The following is a 19,222-nucleotide window of genomic DNA, read 5'->3' as shown; positions in this document are numbered from 1 at the left end:
TTTTAAATGTAACTCATTTCATGTTTGTATGTGCTTCGGAGGCTGAGATATTTAGGATTTAATAGGAAGAGGGCACCCTTAGGACAAAAAGGGTTATTAAGAGAAGAATTTAGACCCTTTGGACCTTTGTAAGAAACACTGAACACTGAAGGAGAAACTGTACAAGTGTCGGTATTCATGTGGTATATCCGATTTCTCATGAAATTTTGTACACATGCACTTGTTAAGTCTGTCTTTGTACATCTGAACATTTGCGTTGAAAGTTACTTACGTGGCTTTTATGTGCATAAGCAAGCTTTGTACGTACATGAATCACGCACTGACGATGGCTTAAGAGTCGAAACGTGTCTGCTTGTGGACATGGTGGTATTTAATAAATAAATAATGAGACTCGTGAGTGCGGATTTTCTCCTCTTTAAGTTTGTAGTTTTTAGCACCCAAAGTTATTAATTCACTCCAGAAGTTGCCCCCTGCAACACTTACTACGTACACGAAGCCCCTGGTCATAATGATTAAATTGGTTCTGAAGAGTTAGATCCGCAACTGAAGGGTTCGGTTCCTCACACCAACCTTACAACTACTGTAAGGTGCTTTATCGTGCACGTCTCCTTGAGGGAGCATTTCTTTTTTCTTTCTTTCACTGACTTCTGAAAGGAAGACATTCTTATTGTACTGTCACGCCTAAGCAGCCCAGTCAGCCAAGCTTACAGGCTTACAGCACAAAAGCTCAAGTGTTTCTTTTCTCACGTCAAATGAAATGGGATTCATTGTCACTTAACCTACTATAGATAAGAAAGATAAGAAAGATATAACAACAGCTGGGTGTGCACACACACGCACGCACACACACACACACACACACACACACACACACACACACACACACACACACACACACACACACACACACACACACACACACACACACACAGATACACTTGTTCATACACAATACACATGTCCACATGTTTAATCAGGATGCAAAAACAGTCTTGTAGGCTAATCCTTATATACTACTACTTCATATATTATACACTACTGTATATAATCTAGCACATGGAATTACTGTTGAGTATGATAATGTACTATATACTTTTTGATTGGTTGGTTGGTTAGTTGATTAATTGATTGATTAGTTGATTGATTGATTACGTCTATTTTCCTTATTATATGTTTACGTGTCTGTCTTCGTCTGGAACTATTATGTAGGCTGCCATTTTGATCAGGACTCCCTGGCAGAAGAGACTTTTTGTCTCAATGGGACAATCCTGGCTAAATAAAGGATAAATGAAACAAAAAGAAAATATTGATTGATTGATTGATTGATTGATTGATTGATTGATCGATCTGTCTTCCACACCCCGTCTTCTCCCCCTTCAGGTGGCGATGAGAAAATGGTGAAGGTGTGGCACTACGGTGACGGGGTGGTGACCCACGTGGGCATCGGCCACAGTGGCAACATCACCAGCGTGTGCATCTGCCCCAACAACAGGCACATCGTCACCACCAGTGCCGACGGGGCTGTGCTGCGGTGGAGGTTCCCCCACAACACCGACCTCACGTCCAGCTAGAGCCTAGGGCCCTGTACCCCTTAAACCCATCAACCAGCACCACCCTCAGCCCTCTACATTACATCCAGACCATTAACATTCTTACATTATACAGAAAAAAACATTAGTCAATAAATAGAAATATAAATTACACAGTACATTTTTAGTTTGGTCATGAATAACCTGTCGGTTTTTAATGTAAAAAATAAATATTCTGAATCCCATCTCTGAGTCATTATCCTCCCACGCATCCGTATGAACACCCAGACAGTTATGATTCTTAGATTATCCAGATATTACGCAATAAATACAAATTGAAATTACACAGTGATTTTTTTTTTCATTTGGTGATGAATAACCCAATTTTCCTGGAAAAAAGAAGATAGGTTGCCTTTTGTAATGACTCTCTCATCCCTTGCCAACCCCTCACTACTCCCCGTCATCAGACATTTCTGATTCTTACATCCAAACATTAGGCTATAAATACATTACACAAATAAATACATTACACAATACATTTTAATTTTTGTCATAAATAATATTGACAATCAAATCAAGGCTGTGTGTTGCCTTTTTTCCAGTGAATATATGGCCAGTTATGGTACACGTACTGAGGGGTGTCGTACAGGGGGAAAAAGTGTGACTGAGTGTCTGATTCTTGTAGATAGGCTATATGCGGAGGGTGTCCATTTGGAGCTGATTGTACAAACCCCAACTCCGGTGAAGTTGGGACGTTTGGTAAACAGTGAATAAAATCAAAATGCTATCATTTTCAAAACATTCAATCTATTCATTAGATGGAGAATAGTGAAAAGACAACATATTAAGTGTTAAAACCGAGAAAAAATATTGTTTTGGGGGACATATGTACTCATTTCTAATTTGATAAATCCAACACATCTCAAATAAGTTGGGACGGGGATCAGTGAAATTTAGTTAACATCCAAATAAGATAAAACATCAAAGAAGAACATTTCAAAATGAATTGTACTGACGGACAATATAGGTGTCCAGGTATAAGATCATCACAGAGAGGCTGAGTCACTCAGAATTAAAGATGCAAAGGGAATAATTACCATAGTTATTACATACATTTTTGAATTCCCTTTGATTTACCACGATTGAGTGTATATAAGACATATTTTTGTTACTAAAATCATTGTATAGGTTCATGACATCATGAAATATATAGGCTATTGGCTGTAGTCTCACTCTAGCACTCCAGGAATTAGAGCTATTGAAAATTGACCATATTAAGAATGCTTAATGCGTGCAAATGATACAGGGGTGTAACATTCTCCTAAGCACCTGAGCTCACTTGAAATAGACCCAGAAGACATGGGAAACTGTCCTTTGCTTACAGAAGTCAGCAGAAGTTGTAGAATTCCATTCTTTTTGACAATAATAGAGCATTGCACATCCTGTGCTACAGTGAAAATGGACCATCCAACTTGTGTTAGTGCTAACTTCAAAAGTCAGCCTCCATGATGGCATGCGGGTGCAGTAGTGCATTGGTTAAGATGTTCTCACTCATCTGTAGAGTTAAATACAGTGCTGAATGGTATAAATGGGTTTTAAACAGTATGAAAAGCCACTTGTGCGTTATATTTTGAAAGAAGATCTTCGATTACTGCCATATAGTAAGGTCAAATTGCATTCTCTACTATGTTTTAACAGTTTGGCTCCATCATAAGGACCAGCAGGTGATAAAATGGTGGGCTTTTGGTCAAGACCTGTCACACTGTAAGCACTACAGAAAGGAAAACATTGCAAAACATGACAAGGAATACACCCACCATTTAAGCTGGTGAAATCATGTCCAAGATAGGAATTAACACTGTTTTTTTTATATAAAATCATCTCATTGGTTAATGTATTTAACTGTTAAGTGTTGTCTTTTGTTTTGTTTTTAGTCTTCCTCGACATTTGCTGCCATTTATTGTCCCCGTCCCAACTCTTTTGAGACGTGTTGGATTTATCAAACTAGAAATGAGTACATATGTCCCCCAAAACAATATTTTTTCTCGGTTTTAACACTTAATATGTTGTCTTTTCACTATTCTCCATCTAATGAATAGATTGAATGTTTTGAAAATGATAGCATTTTGATTTTATTCACTGTTTACCAAACGTCCCAACTTCACCGGAGTTGGGGTTTGTACATAGGGCCCACAAATTGCTGCTACGCCCCTGCATACTGTAACAACTGTACCTCTTGAGTCGTCTATACAGTCATTATTGCAGTGTTAATGCAACACTTTGAACATCGATTTAAGATCTTCAAGTGTATTTGGTTTGAATTAACACTGAATGTTTTTTTTTTTTTTTTTACTGTGTGTAACATCTCCAATGGCTCCTTGCTTCTTGAGAGATAGGATAGTGTTGGTCAGTCAAATCACTCACTTGAACCAGAGAGGCAGTGTTAAGTTTTGCACCTGTGAGTAGTGTATACAAATTCTACATGTGTGTACACGGTACATGTGTGTACATGTAGGCTACAGCTCCCTTGGTGCACTGGCCACTTTTAAAGTATTCATAATGGAAAATCACAAAAAGAAACACACCATAGATGGGTCTTCTACATGATGAAATGTGAGTGTAATACCATGTGTAATGTGGGTAATATTATAATGTCTTAATGGTGCAATTTGTAGGTACTGTGTCACCATGTTGTAATAGGCGAGGGTGATGCTGTACAATGTCACCTTGTGTCCTTACGCACTTAACAGAATTATGTAAATGTAATAATCAGTGCTATTCATGTTACCGTTATATCTGTTCATGGTGCTTTGTGTATTTTAGCCATTATTTGGCTGACGATATTGAGCTGTGTGTTCAGAAAGCAGCACCATCAGAAAGCTGTGATGGTAACCAGCAGGGGGCACTTAGTACCTCAGAAACGAGACTCCCTTTGACTCATTTGAATGGTGCGCCTCAAATAACCTCCACGTAGTAAAAAGACGAAAACAAAAGTGTGAGAACCGTCTGGCTCAAATGTAAATGTAGGCTGTCGGTACATCATTTTCCCAAAACTGTTGGAAATTGTTTGGGTGAAATGAGTCTAGCGATTTCATGTTATGGTGAAAGCGACGTACATGCGTTTGTTTTTAGGGAAGCAGGTGAATCACAGGTAACTAGATTTGGCAGCATGGAACCGACAAAGCACCACATGGTGCTGAATTCGTACAGCCAAAGTTGGATGGGTATTTACTAGTCTCCGAGAGAGAAAAAATGCCAGTCGGTTGTCTAAGGACTGCCACTGGTAGCGTACGCACGACTCGAGAGAAAGGAGGAAGTGTGCCCTTGTGAAATGCATGGAGTTGAGGACTATTCAGGCAGCCAGCGGCAAGTGCAGGTGCCCGAGACAGTCCTACCAGACAGGCGAATTCACAAAGGCTGAGTGAAGTAATTGCAATGTCTGGGCAACATTAGTCAAGTGCCTTCTTCGCACCGCTACGGTGCCACTGTGTTTTCCCACAGTGCGTTTTATTAAGAGTAGTTGGACACTAACAGGTAGGGTATTTGTTTGTGTCGTTGCGGTTGAAATTCAACGGGTTTAACCAACACAAGTGCGGATACTACCATGGATACTCCGAAGGATAAAGTGAAGAAACAAGCTATGAAATCGAAGTCAACGAAACGGAAAGAAAAGAAGTACAAATCGGGAAAGGTATTTCGGCGAAAATCTTTGAAGTCGCTTGGGAATTTTATGAACCGAATTTTGAAAACTTTGGGCACTTTGGCACACTTTGGCGACGTCGGCCCAGTAGACGCCGAGGATGATGAGGGTGGATTTCGTGACACCACTTTGAGCTCAAACTCAGGGAATTTCAATAAAGAGGATTTCCAGGGCGCCAGGGGAAACGCTTTGAAAAAGAGCGCTACGCTGCTGTCTTCCCATGGATCCGTGAAAGAGAGATTGTCGTGGTGCTATGGCGACAAAACTCCTGGCGTGCTGGGCTTGAAAAATCACGGGAACACTTGTTTCATGAACGCCGTGGTTCAGTGCTTGAGCAACACGGATCTCTTGGCGGAATACCTCGGTTTGGAACAGTACAAATCGGATTTATGTGAAAGGAACGCCAATGGAATAGTAAAACACGAGGATCTGGTTTCTGTCAGAGGTGAGGTGACGGAACAACTGGCGGCTTTGGTCCGCGCGCTTTGGACACTGGAATACACACCGCAACTGTCAGTGGAATTCAAGGTGGGTTAGAAAGGTGTTATTGAAATGTTATTGCAGAGACATGACCTCCCCTTGTAATACATGCTCCTGGCATGTAGCCTGGATGCTTGTGACTAATACACAGTGAAAAGTAACGTGTAAACTATTTGAACACGCATCATCACACCCCTTCAAAGTGGCTAGTGGCGCCAATGCACCTGCTTGTGTTTGCTCTGACTGTTAAATTGGAGCAAAACAGCGTAACAGAGGTAGTGGACCTACTTGTGTCTGCGAGTAGTAGCCTACAGTCTGGTGGAGTTTCGGTAGGAGGGGTTAAGCGACAGGTGTATTACATGGCGCGCATAACCTGTCCTTATGTCACGGGTTAGCTCTATATTTTCCCGCTTGGAATGTCTGTATCGACCGGATGCTGCTTAGTGTAAGCATGTGCATATTTGTACACTGACTGACTTTGTAGGAGGGAAAACGAACGCCCACTGATCTTTAATCAGCACTCTATCTATTTGTTATCTTGTAATAACTCGTGTTTAGACTAAACTAACAAGATAGAAAAAAACCTTCAAATGTCAATGTGTGATACCAATTACGCATTTAGCCTACCCTAGTATGAAGCACTCCAGAAGTGGGAGCGAGGTTTAAGGATGCGAACGATCTTACGCATCAGGGCACTATTTAATGTGTCACACAGGCAGACAGGCAAAAGGTCAGGTAAAGGTTAGGTGGTCCTCAGGAGACGGAGACAAGCAGTTGAGCAACTACCCACAATGCCTCTACAAATGCACGCCACTGTTCAAATCTTTGGAATGTTTATATATGCATTTGAACAGTTTTACCTCTGTTGATTGTGATGGGAAGCAAGCATGTTGTCCTGTTGTAAAATTTACTATCAAGTTTGACATATTCCAGGTGCTCTTGATGTGTGCAAAAGTGTCATATTTTTTTTCATGTAGCCATGGTGGGAAGAACAAGAACAGTGTTCTTCACACCCAGTTGCCATTCTAAACAAATACAAGTCCTCCAAATGTACAGGTACTATGGCGATGATAACATGGCAGTGATGTAGTAATTGCAGCATCAGTCAAATGAATCAAACGATAATTGCAACATCTGCCAGAAGAATCAAAGTTAGCCTTTGTCTCCTAATGACGTCGCCATTGTGTGTCTCAGTTGGGCTACATTAGAATTGAGCTCTGTCTGCAGTGCATCAACACAAGGAGGGGACCCATCATGGAGTAGGCCTTGTGTGTCACCACCGCATCTCACAATTGATAAACTGCTACAATGGCTGCATAGATTACCTTCAAAATTTCACACCCTATCATGCCAAAAATGGTTAGAGGAAATATTTTCATGTGGAAACATTTTCAGATGTCTGTACCGTCTTCTTTGCGCCCCAGGGGAGACCGGGGTTGGTTGTTACACTTTTTACTTGAATTTAATTTCTGTTACATTGGTATATGGTAAGGACACCCTTTCTGTCCATAGTTATTGACTGATGTCTCAGGTCCATTTGGATAGTCTTAGATCCAGAAGACTCCTTTCTCTTAAAAAGATATGGATTGTCAAAGGCACCTTGCACAGATGTGACAACCAACCCCATTGCGGGGTAGGTTGTCACACCCCATGGGGTTGGTTGTCCCTGTGTTATTGTAATGGGGAAAATGGAAAAATAGAGACATATTTTAAATTATATATTTTTCATTATTTTCAATGAAATATGAAACTAAACTACACTAAACTAATCTCATGTGTATAAAATCATCAATTACATTTTAAAAAGCCATTCGTTTATTTCATTTTCGCTTCATTTCATTAAATTCATTAAAATGTCACTGAAATTCATTAAAAAATCATCAATCCATAAATGTTATCCATAAGTTCATAAATGTTAAACACAAAGCCAACCAATCCTCAATCATGCAAACATACAGTGCACAGGACAAACTATAGCCCAATAAAAGTCATAACAATGCCAGTACTAACAACTTTGCAATGTAATTCATGTGACAACCAACCCCGAAAAAATTGTGACAACCTACCCCAACTGACATTTTGAGCTATTTTGGAGGCTTGTGTCCACATGCATTACTCTAGCTCTGAAAGAAACTAACCAATTTGTAGCTTTACCTTTACACTTTCAAATGGCAACATTTATTGTGACATCAAATTATAGTGTCATGACTTATAAGAAAAACAATGGAGTCCTCAAAAGTTGGTTTTGCATGTGAAAAACACTTTAAGTTGTCTCACTTCAAAGTGATGCTGTTTTCACCTCCACTATCAACGTAGGTGACCTAAGACCCCAATTCTGAACAGATCTGTGTCAAAACTGTTGATCTACGCCCTATAGTGGCTGAGATATGATGACTGTGACAACCTACCCGTGTGACAACCAACCCCGGTCTCACTCACCACCTTATCCCACGATTAGTAATAAAGTGCCAAATTAGCTGCATAAACTTATTTTATAGTACATGACAAGCGTGGAAGTTTCTCCACGCAGAAAGCATGAAAGCATGAAAGCAAAAAAGAGTCATGCGAATCTAGTAGGCCTACTATGGCAATTCACAACCAGGGGTGAATTTCTCAAAACCAAAGTTGCTTACTACATTAGCTACTTCGTTGTTTTCAATGCATTTTCCCATTGGCAACTACCGAAGTTTCTAACAGGCTAACAACCTCTCTTTTGAGAAACTCACCCCAGATCTTGCAACATAGTACAGTAGACATTTGTAGAGATTCAACAGGCCTTTTGAGACAACAAAATTGAGTAACCTCCATTTCAGGGGTGCATTTCTCAAAAGAGAAGTTGTTAGCCTTCTGTAGTCGCCATTGGGAAAATGCATTGAAAACAACAAAGTAGCTAATGTTGTAAGCAACTTTGGTTTTGAGAAATGCACCCCAGATGTGCCGAGCAGACACACTATAACGTGCACCGCTGTAGACAGATGGTCTCGACATCTCTGTGTAAGCAACATCATCGGAGTCGCATCGGAGTACATTTCCCCGCAGATTTATGCTACTTGTGATTTATGCTTTTTGGCAAGAGAATGGGTGTGTGTGTGATAAATCCTTCACGCCCCACCCCACCCGCCTGGCCCCTAAGACTATCCCGTGTGGAGGAGACAGGACCCGAGCGAGCGGTATTGTCAACAGGGGAGCCAACGGCGGAGGGGGACAAAGGGGCCAGTTGTCCCTGTGCCAGGGAGGTGTAAGGGGGACCCATAATTGGGTCCTCCTCATTACATTGTATTGTAAAATCTGCTTTCAGCAGAATTTGTCCTGGCCCCAGGCAAAGCTATCAGCGGCCCCGCGTGTGCAGATGGGACCCAAGCAAGCAAGCGGTGTCATCAATCTATCTTTATAAAAACCCAGTGGCAGTGAAAACCACCAAGACGTGGCCGAGAGCCCTGCCAGCTCCGATCCGATCTCTCTCCCCCCGACCAACCAAACCCATCTGCTTATTTACAGCTCTGCTTGTAAAGTCAATTGGGGATAAACCATTCAGGTGCCAATTACAAGGACATCAAGCCTCTTGCAAACTGCATAAACCATTTTTCCGAGGTGATCTTGACGGATGACTTGCAACAGTGCCGAAATCCTGAGCTAAGCACGCAGGCCACATAAATAAGAACTTTATCCTGTCTGTGGTGGATACACTGGCTCCGGCTCGGTGCGCGGGCAAAAGTGCATTTATTTGAAATCCATGCAGAAATGCACACCATTTCCCAATGTCAAGTGCTCTAGCCTTGATAGTGCGTGAAACGCCCTGTGATACTCTATGGTGAACTCCACGTGACGTAGTATCCAATCACTAAGCGTTTGATGCACTGCCAAGGCTAGAACACGACTTGACATTGGGAAAGGATGACAGTATGTGAATTCAACATAGGTCTTTTATCCAGTTCAGGACCCAGACTTGAACCTCTGATGAGGTCTCAGCAACTTTGCTTTGAAGCTACTCAATAGTGTCTCCTTTTGACTTGAGGTAGGGGTGGGCGATAAGGCAAAAAAGGTTGATTTTGTCCAATTTTTATCACGATCATCTATTGAAAATGAACAAAAAAAGCTGGCATTTCAAGTTTACAAACCTTTCTGAACAGATTTGAATTAATATGCTTGCACTGATGACACTGGTAAAGTGGACTACAATTGGAATACAGCACAATAAAGTAAAGAAAAAAAGTGAAGGCACCAACACTAAGTAATTTCACTCTGATACTGATAAAGCAAACACCCTCACTGCACGATGATCTGCTGCTACATGATTTCTCCACTTTGGCAGATTCTTGACGATATTCTACTTGATTTCATGATTCACGATATAGTAACAATAGGCCTATAATATCACTCTAATAATATTAATAATATCGTTGTGTATATCACACGGAAGAAAATAAATATATTGGAAGGAAATTTAACCAAAGTTCTCATGACCAACTAAGGTGGCAGCTGTTGCACAAGGCCACCTGCACGAAAAATGTAATAACTCTCTTGGAGAGAGATCATTCTTTTGATAATAATAATAATAAATAACTGTACTTGTATAGCACTATATCATACAAGGCATGCAGCTTTGAGTGCTTAACAAATGGGACAAACATCAATGCTAAAGATTGAGTTTAAAAAGAGAAGTAGAAAGGAAAGACAGAAACGAGAGAGAATAGCAAGAAGACAGAAGAAGAAGACATAGAGATTGTAGAGGCGTAAGGTCCACATAGGTTGGGCCCAGGATCACCCTGGGAAGAGATGTGGGGCTGCGGTTTTGTCAGAGAGAGTAGAGAGAGAGATGTTCCATTGGCCCATTGTTTCCTGGTTCTATTATGCCCCCCCTTAGGCAGACCTAGGCAGACCTAAGGACTGTTCTATTCATTGTAGGAGCATTATGACACGCCCCTTTAGGCAGACCGGAACCTGGTCACATTAGGTACCCATAGAAACCTATTATGTTGGCATATCTCTATAGAATATCTCTGGTTTTGTGCTTTGGAACGTGATGGCTGCTGGACTGAGTGCTGTGAGCGGAGGACAGATTCTTGGCCCAGACAGAATTATCCCCCATGGTAGACCAACCCTCCATGCAAAAAAATACAATCTATTTTGCTGCAGTGCTGTGGTTTACTTGCGTTACTGTATGTGCCTAAGCTGGTGGAGTGGTGGGGCAGGAAAGGGCGTCTGTAGGAGCATGGAGCATGGCACCGTGGGCATGTTCGTCTGGATCAGAATCATCCCTTTGGGGAGACAAGGTGTCCGACCGTGCAGCTCAGCTGGAATAGATGAGAGTCTGACGCCTGGCTTAAGTGGAGAATAGGAGACAGAGTCTGTCTGTATTCTAGGTTGGATTCTCTCTCTTTCTGTAGTCTCTGTCCGTGGCTTTTCTCTCTCTCTCTCTCTCTCTCTCTCTCTCTCTCTCTCTCTCTCTCTCTCTCTCTCGTTCTCTCTTGCACGCACACACACTCTGTCTCTCTCTCTCTCTGTCTCTGTCTCTCGCACTCTCTCTCTCTCTCTCTCTCTCTCTCTCTCTCTCTCTGTCTCTGTCTCTCGCACTCTCTCTCTCACTGGCCTTTTTCAGTCACATCTGCCTGCATTATCAGCTATGCACGACCTGCTTGCATTGTCAGCTCTGTCTCTGTCTCAATCTCTCTCTCTCTGTCTCAATCTCTCTCTCTCTCTCTCTCTCTCTCTCTCTCTCTCTCTCTCTCTCTCTCTCTCTCTCTCTCTCTCTCTCTCTCGTCTGTGATCTTGTTTTCTTCTTCCTTTGGCTTTGTTAAGCTCTTTGGAGAGAACAACTTAAAATGTGCACTGAGAGCTAGGATGCAGGAAGCAAAGTAGATGTCATCATTTTTTTTTCAAGTTTACCACGATTCAGACAGCAGAGTGAAGAGTGTATTTCAACAAAGCCTTGTCAGGGGTTATGTAAAGTCCATGGTTTGTCATGATCTTTACTTCTCAAACAAACACCCCCTGGCCTCATCACAACCCTCCCAACACCCCCTTGACCTCATCACAAGCCTGACAATGCCCCCCCTTATATTAAAAAATGAAATGGACTAATGCCCCCCTTAGTAAAAAAATAAAATGAACTAATGTTCCCCAATGGCAACTAAGCCCCGCCCCCTCTCAGCTGTATCCTTCTCAATGCCCCCATATAACTCTCTAACGCCCCCTGGGCGGCTGTACCGCCCCCGTTGAGAATCGCTACAGAACTAGTTACAGTAACCAGTTAAATCCAATTTTTCAAGTCCCATTTTTTTCTTTTTGCAGTGAGCAGAAGTCTGAATTGAACCTCAAAGCAGTAATTTCCCCAGTGAAGCTGAACATACCTTCCTGCCAGTTCTTGAGACCATAACCCCCCCCCCCCCCCAAATGACTCTCAGGTCAGACCGGCAGTGCAAGCTGAAGGGGTACCATAAATTACATGGACCTCCATGACCAACTTCTTGTGTAATTTCGCCATGGAGACCAAGAAACAGGGTCGGAAAAGGTAACTGTTACCAGGGGTAGAGATAATGGAATGCCTTTGTGACTGTTGGTGAACCCGTTAAAACATGGCGATATGAAGTTGTTGTTACCAGAATGGCAATGACTGAGTCGTAGTGCATTACCAAAGGCCCTTTATTATGTCATAGTTGAGTAGTGCTATAGTAATTAACCTTTCAATGACTATTACAGCATGTCTCAGATGGTATGGCGTGCATTAAGGGGCTACAGTTAACCTGTAACAGTAGCCTACAGAGTACAGACATGTGACTGGTCAAGACATCCACAAGACATTGTGAGTTATGCAAACTTAAAATGCTGTCATTTACCGTACATGTTTGTAGTTATTAGTATAATCTTAGCTGCAGAAATTAATTTGAGGGTCTACAGTCTTTCAGTGGCTAAAATGCTGTTTACGCACATGGACTTTTCTTTCTCTATGTTATAAACATATGTATAACGGCAGTATGGGAGAGTGATGATTGATCAGCCCTGTCAAGTAAGAACTAAGAAGACAAGGAGGTTCATTTGAGGATTGAGGTGAAGTCTCTATCTGAGGTTTAATTTCACGTGCGTACCATATTTCAAGCATCTTTTTGTGGTTTTGTGGTCTTTTTGGAGTCTTTCTGCTAGTACTGTGCCTGTTGTGTTGTCAGACAGATATATGAAGGTTGACCTGAACGTGACACAGTGAGTGATGGACTGTATCCAAGGCCGGGCCCAAACCACACGTTAGGTAGCTCAAGCAAGCACTACTACCGTACATGATATGTGGAGTTGATTTCTGTCTGAGGTGAAATTGTGGTCAGAGAGTATGCGTCATTCAAACAAAATATGGCACACACAAAAAAACCAGGCTGCTCTGAGTGGTTATAAGGTCAGTGAAATATACTTTATATATTCTTCCATGCAGGGCCGCTGACAGCTTTTGCTTGGCCCGGGACAAAACCAAGGCCCCCACCTCAATACCTACAATGTAATGGGGTCCCAATTCTTGGCCCCTCCATTCTCTGGGCCCAGGACAACTGACCCCTTTGTCCCCCTCTGTCGGCTTGCCTGCTTCCATGTACTATTCTCTTTTCTTGCACCATTCCACCTCCCCCATTCAACGCGTCAGGGACGGATTATGACTCCATGGGCCCCTGGGCCAGACAACAAAAAAGGCCCCCCTCAATGGGTGTTGGTAGTTTACAGAACAATTTAGGGTGTTAGATGATTAGTGTGAGTCTTTGTTGTCTGGACTTTGGGGGATTGTCCCCTGTGAGAAATGTAAAATACAGTTGTTAAAGTCAATTAGGAGTAAAAAAAAAAAAAGTTTCACAAATCATGTGTAGGGTGGTGGTGGTGGGGGTGGGGTGGGGTGCTACATCGATCAATTGACTCTCACTAGCTTAGCTACATACGGACTCTCAAAAATCAAGACAGTGCCTAAAATAAAGACCATTTACCAGGGCTTCGAACCGGTTCAAGGAAAGAAAACGAAAACCAGGAACTTTTTGTATTTTACAGGGAACAGAAACGAAACCGGAAACGTTATTATTTTTTATGTTCTGGAACGGGAACACTTATTTTAAAATAATGGTAACCGGTTAATACCGGTTAATACCGTTCCTCAAACTAAAAAAAAAAGTCATTATTTTCCTGCGCATGTTACCATGACGGCTGAGGTTCAAGTCCTATGTGACATCAGACATTCTCTGACTGAATGGAGAGAGAGCTGTAGATTACAGTCTTCACTCCACATCTTAAATAAGAGAAACCACTGTCATACAAAAGGACAGAGTTTGCATTGCATTATTGTAAGACATTGCAGGGAAGCGCGTGTAAAGCGCACCGACAATGTTCGGCGTTATTGGGCATCCATGGCCGCTTCAAATATGCACAAACTCACAATGTCCATCATAGTGCTCCCCGTGACCCAAGTCAGCGTGGAGTGCACATTTTCATCATTGAGGTTTATTCTCTGCTTCTCCGCTTAGGTCGTCCCTGAATGACAAAATTCTGGAGGATATTCTTTTCATCCGCTTGAATAAACAGTTTTGAATGTAGGCTGACTCATTTGCACTTCCGTCTTTCTTGGTTAACGTCAGTTAGGCCTATGGGGAGTAATCAGCTGACAGGAACGAAATTAACCGTTCCGGGAACAATATTTTTTGGTTCTAACCGGTTCGGGAACGTCAATTTATTGGTGGAACTCAGAACCGGAAACGTTATTATTCCGTTTCTGTTCGGAACGGAACGTTTGGAAAAAAATAACGGTTCAAAGCCCTGCCATTTACCTCCTTAACAAACCCAGGGCAGTGATTTTAACAGTATAGTCTCCAAATGTACCCCTTTCAAAATGTTGATGCATTATGAGAGTGCAAATATGGAGGCTAGAGCTTCAGGGCCCCCTTGACTCTTGGGCCCCCCTGGGCCGGGGCCCAGTCGGCCCATGCATGCATTCAGGGTCGGGCCCGAACCACATGTTAGGTATCAGAAGCTTTACACGATGATATGATATGTGGAGCTGATTTCTTGCTGAAGTGAAATTGTGGTCAGAGAATGCATCATTCGAAAAACCTCCCCAAAAAACAGCTGCAAAGAAATAGTGGTGATGAGGTCAATGAAATGTACTTTATACCGGTACACTTCCATCTACTATTCTCTGTTCTCTCACCTGGCCTCTCGCCTTCCCAATTCAAGGGCAGCAGTGTGTTTCTTCAGTCTTGATGTTATCCCCATGTAACTGCAATGTACAGTAAATTTTGCTAAATCATTAATTCAACACTTTAGAAGTTAGGACCAACTAGAAGAGTGTTAAATTCAATGCTCTATCTAAGTGTTGATTTACAGTGCCAAGTTGCTGTGTGTGTGTTTGTGCGTGTGTGTGTGTGTGTGTGTGTGTGTGTGTGTGTGTGTGTGTGTGTGTGTGTGTGTGTGTGTGTGTGTGTGTGTGTGTGTGTGTGTGTGAACACATTAACACTTGCAGTTATGCCCTCAGATCTTCCTAACCTTGGACGCATAGATTCGATCCCTAGACAGAGACGTCGAACTGTCAAACTTTTTCCTCTCCCTCTTCTTTTCTCCTTCACTTTCTGGCCTTACTCGTGTAGTCTGTGTTTATTTGAGCTAAAGCTTGCCCTATTGCATATTCTGTAAAGTAATTCTCCACGCCATGTCCTTAACTGCCCTCAGCCAAGGGTAGGAGAGAGAGAGAGAGAGAGAAGGGATGGACTGGCCATCTGACACAGCAGGCATTTCCCGATTTTTGTTATAGATTTCTTAAAATGGGGGTCCACAAGGGTGCAGGGGCCCATCGGTGAGTCAGTTCTACGCCGCTAATTATGACGGGCCCCTTTAATAAGCCAAAGCCCGGGCCCTATTTCTCCCCATCAGTCCAGCCCCGAGAGAGAGAGAGAGAGAGAGAGAGAGAGAGAGAGAGAGAGAGAGAGAGAGAGAGAAAGAGAGAGAAAGAGAGAGAGAGAGGATTTGTAGTGACTAAGGTATTTCATCACACATCCATCTTATTTGCTCATCATTGCCCTTAACGCCTAACGCCTCCCTAATGGCGATTACTACGTAGACTAATTAATGATCTCCTCCATGGGTAGGTGGTCCCCCCGCATTTATATTTAGCTGCATGAACAAGCAGGTTTTTTTTCAGGACACTGCGTAGTCAATCACACTGTCAGTGAAAAAGCCTGTTGAAATGCATACACTTTAAGAATTTACGGGTGAATATAATGTTCAACATTTGAAGAGTTTATTTGCAAAACGGTGTATCTTGTAGAATGTTGGGAAATTTACATTTTTGTATCGGGCATTCCATTGCATTGCATTGCAAAATGCATTTTATATAGGTTCTCAAAATATCTGAATGGCAAGAATTTTCTCATAGGTGATAGGACCTCTGAACAGTAATTTTCAATGATAAATGCAAAAGTAAAAAATGGTAGATACACCGTTTTGCAAATAAACTCTTCATTTTCTCCCCTGGTTTAGTGTCAGGCTTGTGAGTATTGAAGAAGTTCTGTGATGGAGAATGCTGTGTTTCATTGCTCAGACACTGACCTTTAGTCAGCCATGCCAATACCACACCTGTGCAACCCCAGGAAAGCAGACGCAGGGGGACAAAGGGGTCAGTTGCCCCGGGTTCAGGGGGATGGGGCTGTAGAACTCAGTCCTCATTACATTGTTTGTACTGTATCGAGTGTGGGGGGCTTCCAGATAACGTTGTCCTGGGCCTGGCTAAAGCTGCCAGTTGCCCTGCCTGTTAACACACCCAGACAGAAATGTTCTCTTGGCGTTTAAATCTAATTTCTCACCAAAAAAACCCACACAGAATTGGGCAGTTTGCCTATGTAAGCACATTTACATTCACAGACTGTTTTCCTTTTGACTGTCAGAACCAGAATCTGAACCACAGACTGGAAAATTTCAACTGCCAGTCACATTCATAATATTCTATTCTACTTTCCCCCATGTAACTTGGAGGATTGGTATTGTTTACCTCTGTGTTCAACCCTGTTTTGGCATGGTGGTTGTGTTTTCTGTCAGTATGTGAACTGTAGATCAGACACAAAGAGGTTAGCTTAGTTAGAAGTTCTACGGTGAAGAACATTTTTTAATGTCTCAGACACAGACTTTATAATGAACCCTTACCACACCGAAGAACTTTGAAAGTGACTGTGAAAGCTTGGCAAATTTATGCATGTTTAACATCATTTTTTCCCAGTCAGATCTCTGGCACATCCAATTTTTTTTCGCCAGGTGCAGGGTCAAAATGTGAAGTTCATGTAAAGCAAGGAAGAACCGCACATCAATGAGCTCCCTTTTAGAAATGGTGGTGATGAGTGACGAGATCAATGATATGTACTACCGGTGTATTCTTCCATGTATTATTCTTTTTTCCTTCACCCTCTTACCTTTCCCATTCAAGGCCAAACAACAACAGTAGATCTGTCTTGTTATCCTCATTAAAGGGAACTCATTGGTGTAACATAACATCACACTGTTGTCAGATTTGCACTATTGTGCAAGTGCACTATTTTCAACATGAAGCCCCTTTTCTGAGTTGTCAGCATTGCAATGTTTTAGACTTCCCCTCAGCATTTATTTCATGTTTACTGCTGTCTTTGTTATTTGGCTAATTTATATTTTGTCTCAAACAGCGTTATACTGGCCGTCTACGGGCATGTCAAAATATGCTCCTCAGCCAATTGAGACAAAAATGTGTAAATTAGCCAAAAACGGAGACACCAGCAAACATGAAATAAATGGTGAGGTCTGAAACATTGCAGACAACTCAGAAAAGGGGTAATCTTGAATAAAGAGGAGACATCGGAGCAGCACAGACGAGATGCTTTTCTTTTTTAATCAAGTGCACAACATAGGCACTAAAGTTTCGATGGGAAACCATTCATCAGAGTCCATGAGTACTGAAGAGAGAAGAGCCCAGTTACAGGGCTCTTCTCTCCTCAGTACTCATGGACTCTGTTGAAGATGGTTTCCCATCGAAAACTTAAGTCTCTCTCTACTCTCTCTGACAATATGTCGTGCACTTGCTACTCCAGTATCTTCTCTTCATTCAAGATTACCTGTCTCTCTCCCGTGGATGCATCAGATGAAAAAACAGAAGCGCGTGGAACCCCTTGTTTTTTTGTTGAACTCAGAAAAGGGGCTCGATGTTCAAAATAGTGCACTTATCCTTTAAGGCATTAGAGCCTTAAACATTTTCTGAATTGTTTGATTTTGACTGATAATGTCTCCATTGTTTCTGCGTGTCTGTTGCTTACCAACACTGTCACCACTGTTTTCTCAGAGCATCGTGTCCAAGTATGGCTCCCAGTTCCGGGGGAACTCGCAGCACGACGCCCTAGAGTTCCTGCTCTGGCTCCTGGACCGCGTGCACGAGGACGCCAACGACACCGCCAACAACAACAACACCAAGACCAAAGCCTCTGCCTCGGTAAGACTCACTCACTCACGCAAGCTCTTTTCAGGCCGCTCACAATGGTGGTGGTGCTGGTGTAGCGGCCATATGCCTTGTCTTGTAATGGCTTTTAATTTAGTCTTTTAAACCGCGGCGTGTCACATGAGCGCAGGGTAGCAATTACTTTTAGTATTTAGGCACCTGTGCACCTGCTCACTGGTAGGGACTAGGGAGAGGGGTAGGCATGGGAGAGCACAATTTTTGTTTGACCGCTTGCAGTGCTAGAAACATTTGCTCTCTTAGTTCTAAGATCTTGGCACTTTAACTCGCACCAGTAACAGACTGCATGGTGGTGCTTTTAGTATGCGAAACTCGCAGCACTGCTCTGGCTCCAAGATAGAGTGCACGAGGACGCCAACGACACCGCTAACAACAACAAACCAAGACCAAAGCCTCACTCACTCAAGCTCCCTTCAGGCCGTCCACAATGGAGGCGGTGATGGTTTGTGCAGTGTGCACCAGTTACACAGGGAGCCAAAGTGTTCATCGATGAACTACTGGGGTTCACAGGGACTGTTTTACCAATAGACTAGCAGTTACCTAACCTGGTTCTTACGCGATGGTTGTTACCAACCATCTGGAACTTTGTCAATCATTTAGCTCTGGAAAGGCGTGGGTGTGTTCAAAACAGCTCGAACCTGATATGATCGGAGAAGTCACGCGGCTTTTTTTTTAATCATGTGTACTACTTCAACCACTGATTTGTATATACCGCGCCCCACGATCCCGTGATTCTGATTGGACAGGCTGTGAAATTTCTGATTCCATTCGGGCTCGTCTAAGATTTCCAGACCCTCGTGCGAGCTCACAAAGTTGCACGAAGGGTCTGCGTGAGAGCCAGGCTAGCAGTTGCCTAGGCCCCCATCAAAATATGCCCTCTGTAAGTGCCTCCATTCGTCAGTAAAACTCATTCAAAGGGGCACCATGTCCATATTTTGCCTAGGGCCCTGGAATGGTTAGAACCACTGTTTTGGGTTCATTCCGCATTGTTTATTGTGTATTGTGTGACCCGGATGAATCTGCTGACATCTA

General features: G+C 42.6%; 2 protein-coding genes across 2 annotated transcripts in view; both read left to right on the top strand.

The window, feature by feature from the left end:
- Window positions 1–1,873, top strand: part of cfap52 (cilia and flagella associated protein 52) — a 30,310-nt gene extending 28,437 nt beyond the window's left edge. Inside the window, exon 14 of the mRNA XM_063201892.1 lies at window positions 1,381–1,873. Coding sequence (XP_063057962.1) covers window positions 1,381–1,571 — 191 coding nt within the window. The 3' untranslated portion in view covers window positions 1,572–1,873. The remainder of the gene's footprint in view (window positions 1–1,380) is intronic.
- Window positions 1,874–4,792: 2,919 nt separating this feature from the next.
- Window positions 4,793–19,222, top strand: part of usp43a (ubiquitin specific peptidase 43a) — a 172,095-nt gene continuing 157,665 nt past the window's right edge. The window contains exons 1-2 of the mRNA XM_063201860.1: window positions 4,793–5,757; window positions 18,020–18,166. Coding sequence (XP_063057930.1) covers window positions 5,134–5,757; window positions 18,020–18,166 — 771 coding nt within the window. The 5' untranslated portion in view covers window positions 4,793–5,133. The remainder of the gene's footprint in view (window positions 5,758–18,019; window positions 18,167–19,222) is intronic.

The sequence above is a fragment of the Engraulis encrasicolus genome, chromosome 1, assembly GCF_034702125.1.
Source record: "Engraulis encrasicolus isolate BLACKSEA-1 chromosome 1, IST_EnEncr_1.0, whole genome shotgun sequence".
NCBI lineage: Eukaryota > Metazoa > Chordata > Actinopteri > Clupeiformes > Engraulidae > Engraulis > Engraulis encrasicolus.
This window is presented reverse-complemented; position numbering and strand designations above follow the sequence as displayed.